At 32.6% G+C, this 14693-nt stretch overlaps 1 protein-coding gene across 1 annotated transcript in view; it reads right to left on the reverse strand.

Annotated features, from left to right (window-relative positions):
* The window catches only part of LOC129227422 (neural cell adhesion molecule 2-like), a 469788-nt gene that overhangs the window by 193029 nt on the left and 262066 nt on the right, over positions 1 to 14693 (reverse strand). The window contains exon 2 of the mRNA XM_054861975.1: positions 3770 to 4105. Within this exon, the coding sequence (XP_054717950.1) occupies positions 3770 to 4105 (336 nt within the window). The remainder of the gene's footprint in view (positions 1 to 3769; positions 4106 to 14693) is intronic.

Consider the following 14693-nt stretch of genomic DNA (forward strand, 5'->3'; position numbering starts at 1 on the left):
ACACTTCATAGAGATCCTTTCAATAAATAATGCATTGAACTTAACACAAACGACGTTATTTTGTCTTAAATGGCAATTCAAAAAATTTCAAAGATCAAAAGTTTCATAATAATAACTTAAAAACATTTACAAGCATTGTGCTTATTTTTCACTTCCGTGTGAAAGAGTTCTAAAGCATATCTTAAAGCATTTATTTTTTACCCAGTAAGTATCATTTTACGCAACCAAATCTAAAGTTTTTGAACGTAGACCTATCGAAAGATTTAATATTTACTGCTTGAATTACCAAACTTTACGGAGTTTATTTCCAAATAAATTTGCTCATAAATAAAAATAGCACAAAGCAACGAAATGTAATCTTAAAAGAAGGTTTAAAAAAAAACTTTAATGCTTAAAATATGTCACAAACATTTTGAATATTTTTAACAACAAAAATCGTCTTTATGTGCTTCTTTTTATTTCAAGTCTAAGCTTTTTGGGAAATAAGTCAAAACGTTCAAAGCGCTTGTTATTTGCCAATAAATTGCTTTCTACGCGGCTAAATCAAAAGTTTCCGAACGAAAACATATCGAAAGACTAAACGTTAATTTAACATCCTTGCTTTACAGTGTTTCTTTTTATTTGAACTTGCTACCATTTGAACGTAGCGCAAAAAAGCAACACCATTCCATTTACTCCTAAATCAAATAGTCAGTTGAAAGTAGCATAAATCAAAGAGCACCCCATTCATCCTTGACGCCATGAAAAAAGAAAATGTTACAGTCCCTAGGCTAAAGTTATTCGAGCAAATGAAACAAAAGTGTCGCCCCTTTTTCCATTCAGAGCTGGAAACTCCGTCAGAGTTCCAGGTTACTTAATTAACTGAATCCGCTCCCGCTATCTGTCAGGGGCGGAAATTTAATCAGCCTGGCAGCCCATAGAAATTTGGTTGCCTCATTAAATAGCGGATAACTAGGAAACCCATTCAAATAAATAGTTAAGCCGGCTCAGAGTTTTCCATACTAGAACAAAACTTCAGCGAGTGATTTGAAAATTTAAGAAATCAGATCACAATATACTGACAAGACATGGTATGTGTTACAAACTAAATGCATTGTTTACCGAATGAAAATTTTGTTAAAGATGTTTGAAAGAAAAGTCAAGCGACAAACATGCTTTAAAATTAAAACATCTTCATAAATAGTATTTTTTGCGGCAGAACAAAACAGAGATTTTTTTTAAAACTTGAAATACCTGAGTTTATTTAACAGTACCTTTATTTGTTTATTTTTTAATGCTGAAAAAGATGAATTTAGACACACTCGCATATTATAGGTAGAACTTGATAGGTAAAAACTCGTCTGGAGCTCATTGTTTTTGACATTATAAATATTTATTGGAATTATAAATGGGGAAAATATATGAAAGAATGTAATGTTAAGTATGCGTATCAGTTTATTTGTTAATGTTGTTCAGTTAATGTCATTAATGCTTACTGATAAAAATCCACACGCTATCTCTGATCTGCATATTTGACTAAAAGTTATCGCTTCCCTTTGCGTTGTTCTTCTGGCAAAGTTCCGCTTACTTACTAAGTTTGCTACCTTCAACTCCAATTCGCATAATAAGTAATTCTGTTTTTTTTTTTTTTTTTTTTTTTTTTTTAAAAGTATGATAAAGATAGAGTATGTTCTCTTACATGAAAAAATGTAATTATTGTGCACACTTAAAATGCTTGCTGTCGGCTGATGTGTTTTGAATAATTTGATCAAATAAAGATCCAAAAAAGAAATTTACCCGTGGTCCTGAGGCAAAACGGGACGGAGCAAAGCGTGATATTGTCCCGTTTCACCCTGTCTGAAAAGAGAAGAAAGTTGGAATAATGACAACAAAAATGAAGACGATGAATGTTTATATTGCGGAGATTTTTCTTCCATCATAAATGTTGGTTGTGTTGCGCGGCGAAATTATTTCAAATGAGCCCACAACTCATATGTAGGTACACTGTAAAAACGATTCAGAAACGTTCCTGAAAAATAATGGGCAGCTGATGTGCCCAATTTCTGCCAGTAACATGCCTCGCAAAATCCAGGAACGATTTTCGTTGAAATGCAGTAACTTTCCTGAAACTATCCCGGAAGCTTCCTGAAAAATTCAGAAATCTCCCCGTTTGAACCCAGTCATATCTCTGTAACTTTAGAATAAACTTAGGTAGGTATAATATAAGAGCTTGGATTCTTCCTGAGGTTCCGTAAGCAGTATTGCAAACATGACCAAAGCTAAGCAAGAATTGCAATACGAAACTAGCATTTTACTCGCTTGCCATTCTTGCAAAGCAAGGCAGTCCATACTTATTCGCTCCCTTAGGAAGCTTAGCCAGCATGGACAAGCCATATCAGAGCTAATGCCGATACACTTTATAAATACGCTCTGTTAATCTTTAAACTGGGAGCTAAAAATATTTTTCACAACAGTGAGAAGTCTGCTTTCAGGAAACTTGTAGCAATTCAGGAGCCTTTTTGACAATTATACTTGATTTTTCCAGGAAGTGGGTAAAAACCATTGAAATCCCGAAAAGTTACACGGAAATACTCAGTAACGTTTCGGAAATTTTTTACAGTGTATGAACAGCGATGATGATAAAGGTAAAATCAATATACTTTCGAACCCGCTTAAGCCAATTTGCTATGAAAAACAATTCTCATAAGCGGGATATTCCATATTCCGGGGTCAAAATAACGAATTACAACGGTTTAATGCTTGGAAATTGTAGTACATTAATTTTCTTTTAACCGATAGTCTACACTGTAAAAACGATTCAGAAACGTTCCTGGAAAATAATAGGCAGCTGATGTGCCCAACTTCAACCAGTAACATATCTTACAAAAACCAGAAACGTTTTCCGATAAAAGTCAGTAACCTTTCTGAAATATTTAGAAATCTCCCCTATTAAAGCCAGTCGTGAACCTTCTTAAAAGATTAAATAGGTTTAATTTGTTTGATTAGAACCTTCTTGATTTACCAAGAAAGCTCCAGAAATATTTAGAGCAACCACGGCCAAGCTACGCGAAAATTGCAAGCACGAACCAAGCATATTCCTTGCCTGCAATTCCTGCCTCGCAAAGCTGTAGCTATCCAGTGACTTATTTGCTCCCATTGGAAGCTTAGTCAATCCATAAACAATTTACAGCCGATACACTTAATAAACACGCTCCATCAATATTTAAACTAGTAGTAAAAAATATTTTTCACACCAGTGCAAAGTCTGCATTCGTGCATCTTTTAGGAATTCAGGAAACTTTTTTGCGAAGATACTTGATTTTTTGAGGAAATAGATGAAAACCTCTGAAATCACGAAACGTTCCACGGAAATAACCAGTAACGTTTTGGAATTTTTTTACAGTGTAATAAGCGGGCTTGACTCTATAAACTTTGTGAACTTGATTATATTATATAAATTATAATTGGCGTGTCCTGTATTGGCCTGCTACCCGCGGCAGAACGGAAAGAAAAAACTTGTATTTTTTAAAAAGAATTAAACATATTTTAAGTTTAAGAAAGTAACTTCGTTTGCCGTCAATAATTTGTCAGTTTTTAGAATACTGTTGTTTGATTGATGAAATTCAAAGTGAATAGTTATTGAATTGTCCTATTTGCGTATCCCAGAAAAGCACAAAATGACCATTTCGCGTACTTTAAAACTAAAAAAAAAAAAAAAAAAAAAAATTTAAATATATCATGCGATACATTTTAAGCATTAATGCAGTAATTATTAATTCAAACGACTTACCTATAACTTTCAGCGTAATAACTGTGTTCACTGTTCTTGCTTTATGAAAGTCCACTCTACACCGGTATTCACCGGCGTCTTCTTCTTGTACTGGATCCAATTGTAGAAAGGCAGGCCTGTTAATCATATTAAAATAGGCTCTATGATCTAAAATAGAAACTGCAGATTGCCTTGCTTGCTCAAGAGTTCCTTGCCTGGCATCAAGTGTATATATAGGAGATGGAGCTTCGTCCTTGTACCACAGAATTAGAGCAACACCATCGTCTACTGAGGGAGGTGATATATCGCACGGTAATGCCACTTTTCCCTTCACTACAGCTGTGTATAGGATGGAGGCTGAAATTAAAAATAATGTTTTTTAAAAATCTTGGTTTAAATAAAATATCCACATTTACAACGACTGAATTTCTGTCATGTAGAGCAGTGATTAATCGTGGACCGCTAGCGGTCTGTGGGCAATTTTCGTGTGCTCCTCGAACAACTAGTGATATCTAATGTTGGATCGGGGGGCGAAAAGTAATGCATATATTTACTAATAATAAAGCTAAAAGTCTGTATGTCTGGTTACTGGATCTCTGTATGTCTGTTACACGCATCGCACCTAGACCGTTCGGTCGATTTTCATGAAATTTGGCACAGTATTTGTTCGTGGCACAGAGGTGAGCACCTTGAAGCTATTTTTCGCAAATTTGATTCTGTTATTTTTCTATTTCAATTTTAAGAACATTTTACCGAGAAAAATATCATAACATGGACGAGTAAATTACTAAGTTATCATAACGTAGAACCGTAAAATGGATTAGCGAATTAACGTAGCAAATTGACGAGAAATTCAACATCATTTTTTGTAAATATACAGGCGAACCAAATGACCTTTCAATTTTCTACTACGGGTAAAACCATGCGGGTACCGCTCTTGTTCAGATAAAACTTTTCGATTCAACTCATTTCATCTGATATAATTGTTGTGAAAACATTATTTCTCTGGTATGTTGTTCGCTAAGGACTCGGAAGGGTATTAAATGGTCATCAGTCATCAAAAGGTTGGGAACCACTGATGTAGAGTGACCTTGAACTATGCCGCTGAAAATCGCACCACCCAATATGCTTACCATCGCTGTTTGAAGATCTCGTTTTAAATAGGCGTTAAGTCAAAACTTTCAAAAAATGACTTTTTGATGAAAACTATAGCAGTACATGTCTACTACAATGTATGTACAATAAGTAGATTTTCCAATCAAGGTTAAATAGTAAATCAAACTGAGGGTGAAATTACTGTTTTTTTTTTCCAAAATAGAATCAAGTCAAAAGAGTAAATATTGCGCAAAAACGGATTGAGCCAAGTTTGAACCAATCGCAGTGTACCTTGGTGGTTTGATACAAAAAAAAGCGCCCCGGAAAAATTCTGTCTTGCACTCTTTCTAAAATAAAACTTTTAAACATCTTGAAAAAAAAAAGTGTTTTGAAATTACGTGAATTTAACGGGAATTAATGTTTTTATCAACTTAAATAATATTGCAACAATACACCTAATGGTAACTTAAGCGAAAATGCTGGTAGAGAGAAATAAGGCAATTTGAAAATGAAAATAAGTGGAAATTACCACCCAAAATTTATGATGCATTTAAACGTAAAATACACAATTCGATAACTTTTAAATAAAAGTATTTCAGCTTAAAAAATAAGTTTAAAAATAAGCTTTCTAAATAAGTATTTTGTCAATTTTTTAACCCATACAATTAAGAGTTATTATCATTCAAAGATTACCAGGAAAAATCTCTACCTTTTAAATTTAATAATAAATCTTACATTAGAGAAGGAAAAATAGAAAAGAAAGGATAACATTACTTTATGACATTTGAAAACAAGCAACAACGTGACAAAAAACAACTTATTGTTTTGGGCAAATAAAAAAGTGTAAGAGTACAAAAGTATGCGCGGGACAGTTAAATTAGAGTAATTGCAATTGCAATTACTAATTTATTTAAGGCAATTTTAATTTTCAAATTGCAAATCAAAGTTGCCCTAAATAAACTGAATGTTTGGGTTAGAAAATTACTAAAATGTATTCTCGCGCAGACTACAATTGGCAAAAAAGTAAACGAGTAATACATTTGTACTGAAATTAACAGTTTTAAAATACCGAAGAGAGTTAATAAACACTTATAATGAAACAAGATAATTTTATAGTAACGTTATTTAAATCAGCGTAAGAGAGAACTTGTAAACCTTTCTTCTATACATTTATATTTCTTCTTTAAAATATTTTACGGTCATAAATAAAATAGTTACTGTTAAGCATGTTTTATTCATTCATATCAAACAAAGCATTCATACATATTCATACATATCATATATATATCATACAAAGCACCATTTTGGTGAATCATAATCAATTGCTTTAATGAAACAGTTGATTTACTGTTAAACTTTTCATGCATATGGCAGAACACTTTCCACTTAGAGGCTTGTTTCCACTTGCAAAGCAACACTTTTCAAGAAATATATATTTTTTACAATGAACTTAAAAAAAAGTCTTACACGAGGACTTATTCAAGGAGCAGCCGTAGTTAAAGAAATTGTCAGAAAAATTTGCCTTAGCTCAAAAGTTCCTGCATTGCATAATTTTTTATATCATTAGGTCACAAGTTTTCTACTGTAACATTGTTCATTGCTCCGTTTGATTAAAAATGTCGATTATACTTAAATAGGAGAAAAAATATTAATCAATCGCTTAAAACTATGCATAATTTTCAAAAGAATTTCTGAGTCAAGTTATGAATTTTACTTCTAGAATAAACGTGTTACTGCAAGTAACAGTTAAAAATGAATAATCCAGTTCTTAAGCATTTTATTTCCTTAATTTCACTAAAATATAACAGGAATTCATATGTTCCGACGCATTAAATATTCTTCTAAAGTTTATCCAAATCGTGTAATAAATTATTCGTTATATTTTTACATTAAATTTAATAAATGATAAAGTGCTCAATCTGTTTAATATTTACAGAAATATATTTTTTGTAACAGACGTGATCTTTGAGATATCGCTAATAAAGAGTCATTAGTTAAGAAGAGAATGTATGTAAAAATGCATTTCGTGATAGTTTATGTAACAGAAGAACGTGAAACAAATGTAAGATTAATTGAACATGACTTCCGTAAAAATACTATCATTTTAAAATACGTGCCGGTATTTTTTGCTTACTGTGGAATTCAAAAATGCATTATAATTAATATTGATTTATCGAAATATACCAAAAGATGGAATTTCAAAAAATCCATTACGATGCATTAAACAAAACAATCGTTATGTAATTGAATAAAGTACTTTGTTTGAAGTAAATCTAACGTAATGAAAATAAACTTTCATAGATAAAGAAAAAATCAATACCACTAGAAAGAGAAATGTTAATACAATTATTAATGTTAATGATTTCAATTCACTTTCTTTGTCCGGTTATTTAATGACCTTTTTTAAGTAACGCTTAAGATATTTGAAAGAGAATGAATTTCTGACAAAATTGTCACGTCTAATTTTGGCAACGCGAGCGTTGTTTTAGTTTTTAAACTGCGGAAGCCCTTGGGATGGCAGCAGCTATGTAATTAAGAGCAAAAATCGATGTCACGTACAGAAACTCATTTCGAGGGAAGTCGAATTTCATTTTCATCGGACCCGAAAATATAAATACTTTTCTCTCATTTTCATTTCTTTTTTTTTTTTTTCAAGAAAAAGAATGAAAAAGTAAAAGTATTAATGAAAATGGTTGTTCCCCTGGAGGAGAAAGAAAAACTTTACTTTTGGTGAAAATTGAAAGATTTCTCTTTTGTGACTTCATTAATTGCAATTGGAGCTACTAATTCCTTTTGTTTCAAAAACAATGCAAATTTGCAAAACTTTAGCAAAATTTGTTTAAAAAAATGCACCACCCTCGCATTTTCACAACAATGGGATTATGCGAGAAGTTTTGGTCAACCGATTAACGAAGAATGTATGTGAAATTCTGCAAAACTTATGAAATAAACATTTAACAGCCAGAATACAATTGTTTACGTAGATCGAGGCTGTTTCCGGGCCAATGCAAACTGCTGACCCCATGATCATTTTTCCATTTCTGAACCTGCGTGTGAGTTTACAGAAAAAATACTTAACCCCATGTCAATTTAAGTCAAATGGCAGGATAAAGGTTTTTAAACTGTTACCAGTTTTGCGCTATGGCACGGAGCAGAATCATCGTGGAAAATAACGTTTGGAACTGAAGTAAAAAGATCCCGGATAGTAGGAATCAATTTCTCCTCCAAACTGCCAATATACACCTGGGCGTTTACTGTTCCTTGCACAGAGTGAAGCCCACCAACTCCTTGATCAGAAATACATCCTCAAATCATATGAGGTATGCTTGACTGTGTGTTGAATGCAGTCGGGATGATATTCCTCTCCTTTGCGGTGCGGGTGATGAAATTTTTTTTACCACCACTGTATATATATATATATATATATATATATATATATATATATATATATATATATATATATATATACATATTTTACACCGATATATATACATACATATATATCGGAAAGGAAGGGTGAGAAAGGAAACGGCAAGCTGTGAGAGAGTACTTGTGATACAGAAGTGGGGAATGCAATAAAGACTAAAAACAACAATATGAAGACAAAGATCCTTTATTTATAATTTTATAACTACGTTATTAAGATTGCTACAAGTACTATTATTTCTTCCATTAGGTGTTGCCTGATTTATGAACATGCACCAACTTATGGACGCCCATCGCGTAACTAGGGGACCTTTCGCAAAAAACGCTGCAGATCTTTATGATAGGACATGAATATTCTAACGTGAGCGTTGTTCAATGCATCGCTGATATAAAGCTTGTTTTGCACCTTGCGGGCGCACTTTTGCGCATATGTAATAAATAAAGGTTCTTTGTCTTCATATTTTTGTTCTTGGTCTTTATTGCATTCCCCATTTCTGCGAAAATTTATGTTTCCTACCCGGATGCATTTGTCGTTAGTTCATTTAAAAAGTTTGAACTTGTTATTCGAGTAGTTTAATAACAAACATTTCTGAAATAGAAGTTCCGCGTGTTTCTCTTTAAAATAACTAAATTTGAATACTGTCCCTAAAATTCTTCGTTTTTGATGGCCATTTAGGAACTTGCGGAGTTGAAAAAAGTTTACGAAGACTTTACACCCCTTATGTCAACCGTTAAGAAGTGGGCAGTGAATTTAAATGCAATCGTATGTCCTCCAAATATGGCTCACGTGAAGCGGTCAGAAACTACAACCACAGAGGAAATCAGTGAAAAAGTGCATGGTATCATAAGAACGGCTTTGTGTTATTATTACACCCAAATTATGTGTACGACTGGTAACTGCGGTAATCTTAGAGTTCTCTTCATTTCCAATCAATAACGTACAATAATAAAATGTGTAACTTCATAAAGCAGACGTCAATTGATTAAACTTTTTATGACGTAGAAGTGAAGGGATGATAGGTGTTATTCATATCTGCTTTGGCAAAATATGTTAATAATAACCCTGGAAAGTTCTAATGTACAAAATGATTTATTATGAATGGTAGAAGATACTTTGATTTGTTTTGTCAAAAAATGTTACTAGTAGCCCTGGAAACTTCTAAAATAAATTATGACTTATATCAACTCTTTAAAAACTTGAAAAATTCCGCTTTCATTCCTTTTCTTCTCACCTTTCATAATTGCTGTTAGGTTTAACAAATTATTATTTATTATTTTTTTTTAAATTTTTTAAACACTATTTAACCGTTTCTCTAAAAGCATGTAGAACAATAAAATTATCGAATGCAATACTTTGTTGAGAAAAAATATGGAAAAAAGAGGAGAAAAGCATGAAGTACGCGCTGGCTGAACTTTCGTAAAATATGCAGTGAAAATTGCAATGCGTTAATTTAGAGAGTATATAATTACTTTAGTTCAAAGACGTCATTCATTCGGGTATTTATTTTTCGCTTATTCAACGAGATCTAAATTTTAATTCATGATACTTAAATAACCTTTTGATGTCAAAACTAACTTTAGATGGACATGATTCGATGGCACTTAATTATATATTAATTACTCAACTTCTACTGGTGAAAATAAAAGTATTTCCATCTCAATGCTTCCAAAAATGAGCAAACTCGATTCAAATCACGCTCCCGAAAACATTTTTAAATACTCTCTCCAAGAAATTTCCATTAGGATGGCAATGCTATAAAAGAACAATTCAGAGCCCAACCCTAACTGTTATAGTAACCGAAATAAAATATATGTGGTTAGCTCCCACAGTAGCTTAAAGATTTGCAACGGCAAGGAACTAAGACCCGAACAATAGAACTACATCTCTTACTGAGTTTTTATTCTTTTCTTGTTCTTGTTATCCAAGCACTTCTTTACTTTAGCTTTACTTTTTTTTATCTTTGATTATCTTGTTGATGTAGGAGAATCCTCTTTTTTTGCTGAAGTTGTCTTTCTAGCGGTAAAAGAATGTTTCGACTAATTCTTCGACGCATCTAAGAGTGGGAGCTGAATTAACGGAGAGCTATTGGTACCATTTCGATTCTACGGTTGAAGGAGCATGAGCAACTTGTTGGATTCAGTGGAAATAATCCTGCATTTCAAGTAAAAATAAAACTTTTGAAGAAATGGGGATGCAACTCGTTAATTTATAAAATAGAAATGTAAGGAATCGGCGATGGATAAAACTACGCAATGTTAATCAATAGGATTATTAATATTTTTTTCCTTCATTTTTATTTACTGTTATTTTTAAGTACCAAAGGTAATTATTATTATTTTTTTTTTTTTGAGGTGTAATGAGCTTATTTTAACAAAATACTTATTTGTTTCTTAAACAACTATGAAAATACACCTTAAAAAATGCGCACTTTCATGTTCAATCAAACCTTGAAAATTAGCCTTTGTTTAAAAAGAAATTGCATCACGAATTTTAAGTATTTATTAATTTTTAAACGTGTCTATTGAGTATAGTTTCTGAAGCATTAAATTACACCTTTTTAAAAGATTATTTATGGTGTAATTATAAGTTCATGATTCCAATTAAGCAAAGCTTTCAACTAAAATGGAAAGAAAAGAAATAAACGGTTTATTTTTTTTTTTTTAATTTTATGTTCTCTATTATTTCAATAGCTAATGAAATAAAATCATTCTACTTTAGTAAAAAATTACGTTTCTTATTACTATCTTATTATTGATTTTTCTTAATGTTAACTTCTAATTAGGTCTAAAAACTGTATAAGCTTAATTTTAAATTTCAACATGGACACTACATGATTTATTAAAGTATATCCAAATAAAAATAACTTTTTCTACGGTGTGAGAGATGTGTTGAAAGGACCATACTTAACCTTCATATTTTCCTATATTATTTAATTTGGAGCATAGATTTATACTTGATCCGTAATTGGAGGAAATTCAGCCTTTTTTTTTTTTTTTTTTGTTAAAAAATAAAATTTCTATTAAAACCTTGATGGATTTTGGAAACATTAAAACTTCATAAGTTTGGCATGGGATGTTCTGCTACATCTACAACGGTATTGGACGGGATTTTTTAGCAACTAATCAGTTGTCAGATTTAACGAAAGGAGGAATAAATACCATGCAAGAAAACAGAAACATGATGGAAACAAATAATAATGCAAAACGTGTTTGAAATAAAACATGAAATGGAAACGCAAAGACATAAAAACGTAATATAAAAAACCTAATAATAAACACCTACAAAACAGAAAACCATAGGGACTCAAAGAAAAGGGCGAAGAAAGAATACCAATTATATGAATGGATACCACACTGCAGTAAAATATAGGAAGTTTTTAAGATTGCTAACTATATTAGAACGATCCCTTAGAATGCGGAAACTACAAGGTAATTATTTTTAAAGTGTTTATCATAAATTAGGAAAACATGCATTTTAGCCATTACAACTATTGGATAACCATCGTATACACACTATATTAGAAACATGTATAGGCTTTAAAATCTTCGTTTTAAAATAATTCCATTGCTAAATTATCGGGAAAAGAAACTACCATATATTTTTATTGCGTAAAAGACACACTTAAAATTCAATAACACAGTATAAAAACGCACCATTCTAAACAAATCCCGCCTTTATAGCATTTTCTTGAAAAATATGAAACTCGTATCCTTTTTTACGTTTGTTTTTCATTTTTCATCTGTGTGTCTTTATTCGGTGTTGCAGCCCATCTTCTCCTTCCTATCTCCCACGTAGAATTCCCGCCATGCAAATGGTGAAAAATTGTTCCAATTTCATTTAGCTGCATTTCTTGTGAATTTATTGTAAGTGCCATTCTTTTCCTCCACCATCAAATGACTTAGTAATTTGTTTCTTTATGCCAAACGTTTTTCCATAGAACCGTATGCATAGCAGCTGAAGGAGAAAGGCCTTCCCTATTTCTATGCATTCCAGAACTATCTTTATCCTCCCTTTCAAGTTTTCTTTATTATATAGTTTATTCGCTTTTTTCTCCTATTTGAAACCAATTTTGTTTCAAACAATAAGTTATTTCCTCCCGAGCACCTGAATGTAGCTTTAGTGCTTTCACGAAAACTTGAGGCATCAGAATTTTCGAATGTCTTTCGGAGCAGAAATAAGCATTGCGGAATTGATCACAGTTGAATTAGCAATCAGAACTTCTTTTGAGCTCGGGAACATCGTTTTATAGGGAATTGGTTATCATAACGAATATTAAAGCTTCGGCAGTTACATAATATTTAGCCTGAAAACAAGAACAATTTATATTGGATTTCAGCCTGATCGACTCTTTATTTCACAGTAAAAGGTCGTCCTAATTGAAACATTAAGCAACGGAGAACTTTTGATGTCTTTTGAAAGCAGAGCTGGTGTCCTTTAAGATACGATACTACAACTGGTGGTTTCATTTTTGTACGTAAATGTTCAAGATGTATTAGCGAAAAGCAAGCAAAGTTGTTATGCTTTTACTTTCTCCAAACTAGTAATTCGAGGATGACTCAATATGTTACATAACATCGTTTTATCATAATGTTATTATTCAGTTTTATGGGTTCAATTTTACTAACGACTTGCCTCAACTTTAACCAGAAATGGATTAAGTCTGTATTTTAAGTATTGAGCTGAACACATATTCCGGAAGAAATTTAACGAGGAAGGCTTTGGACCACAGTTAACTTATTTTACACAACTGCGTGCAATAGAATAACACTTTCATTACATTATTTATCCGTATTACCTGAAATTGCTTGCACAATGTCTTTATTACCTCACATATTATTTATATGTTTTTATAGAAACAGAAAGAGGATGTTGGTACGTATGATCCTTCAGGGACGATGAGAGGACACGTCAGCCTATTCAGAAACTAGGGGTCCGGGTATTTAGAGATCTGGTTTGGAGTCCAAGTAGCATTATTATTTTTTTAAATTTTCAAGGGAAGGAGGACCTGGCAACCACAGTGACAAGGTACCCGTCTTGGCTCTTGGCGGTCCTGAATTCCTCATACAATTTAAATCAGTTTATGACAAATCCTTACCAAATTTGGTGAAGTTCTCCACAAAGTATCAATATGGATATCAAAGTTCCTTTTGATACCTATAAATTATCAAACGGACTTTTAAAGAGATAAACGTTCCAAACCTTTGGAATTAAAATTTTAGAACAATCAAAATTACTCCCATCTGCGCGTTTCTTTCTTTGAATCTATTTTTCGTCTAGGTATATAACAATCAAGTTGAATAAGAAAAACAATATTTAAAATACACCACCAGCTCAGTTATTCCAACCGAGGACAGCAGTTTCGTACTTTTTAGCACTCATCAGCCCGGAATAGGAATCACATAAGCTGGAGGCGAAATACCTCTCAAGCGAGCAAAGAGAGTCTAACAAACTGGTAGCACTAGCACTCCAAATGATTGGGCGATTCAACTCAAAGATTAATGGCAAAGCATTGTATTATGAATGGCAAAGTATATATCATGCTTTGCCATCAATCTTTGAGTTGAACCGCGCCACGGACACTCATCTGGTGTGCTAATTCTACGTAAGCTAACAGTTTGTTTAGCTCTCTTGGCTCCCTTAAGTGGTTTTTCGCCTCCAGCTCGTGTGATTCCTATTCCGGGAGATGAGTGCTAAAAAGCACGAAACTGCAGTCCTCGGATTGAATAACTGAGCTGGTGATGTATTTTAAGTATTTCTGCCATAGCCCTGGCTTAGGGCGGTAACTTACTACAAAAGAAAAACAATGTTCGATAGCACTACTCTGTTTAGAGTGATTGGTATCAAAAAAGGGTCGGCTTTTGTTCCCCCGTCGAAATCCGCCTACGTATCAATTTTGGCTTGAAGAATTGTATTACTCTTTTGTGACGCATTCAGAAAATATTCGTTAGAGTGAATCACGATCTTTTAACTATTCGATGGCCTACAAACAAGAGAGATTTCATTTTTCTAATTCGGTTTCTGTTTAATCGGCTAAACGAGGATACCACTGTTATTTTTTTCAGAAAGTGAGGTAAAGACAGAAAGAACACGTAATGGCGCTAATGTTTTCAAAGGAGGAAGATTTTCGTCATAGAATAAATATAAAAGAAGCACAGTGCACGATTATCGCGAAGTCTAAAACTGGACTGTGAATGAACAAATACTGCAATATCCAAGATAAACTTAAAATGCTGAAGTGTCACATTATGCGTGACCAAAAACCGCAAACTCTCGTTTTGGTGTCAAAACAAAATATTTCATTTCTTCCATTTCAACTAAGTATTTTAAAATTTACCCTGTTTAAAAAAATACTTTGAAAATTATAAAGGAAATGAAGGCATGCATAATTATGTTTAAATTGACTTCGTCTACTAAATGATAGGC

The sequence above is a fragment of the Uloborus diversus genome, chromosome 8 (genome assembly GCF_026930045.1).
Source record: "Uloborus diversus isolate 005 chromosome 8, Udiv.v.3.1, whole genome shotgun sequence".
Lineage (NCBI taxonomy): Eukaryota > Metazoa > Arthropoda > Arachnida > Araneae > Uloboridae > Uloborus > Uloborus diversus.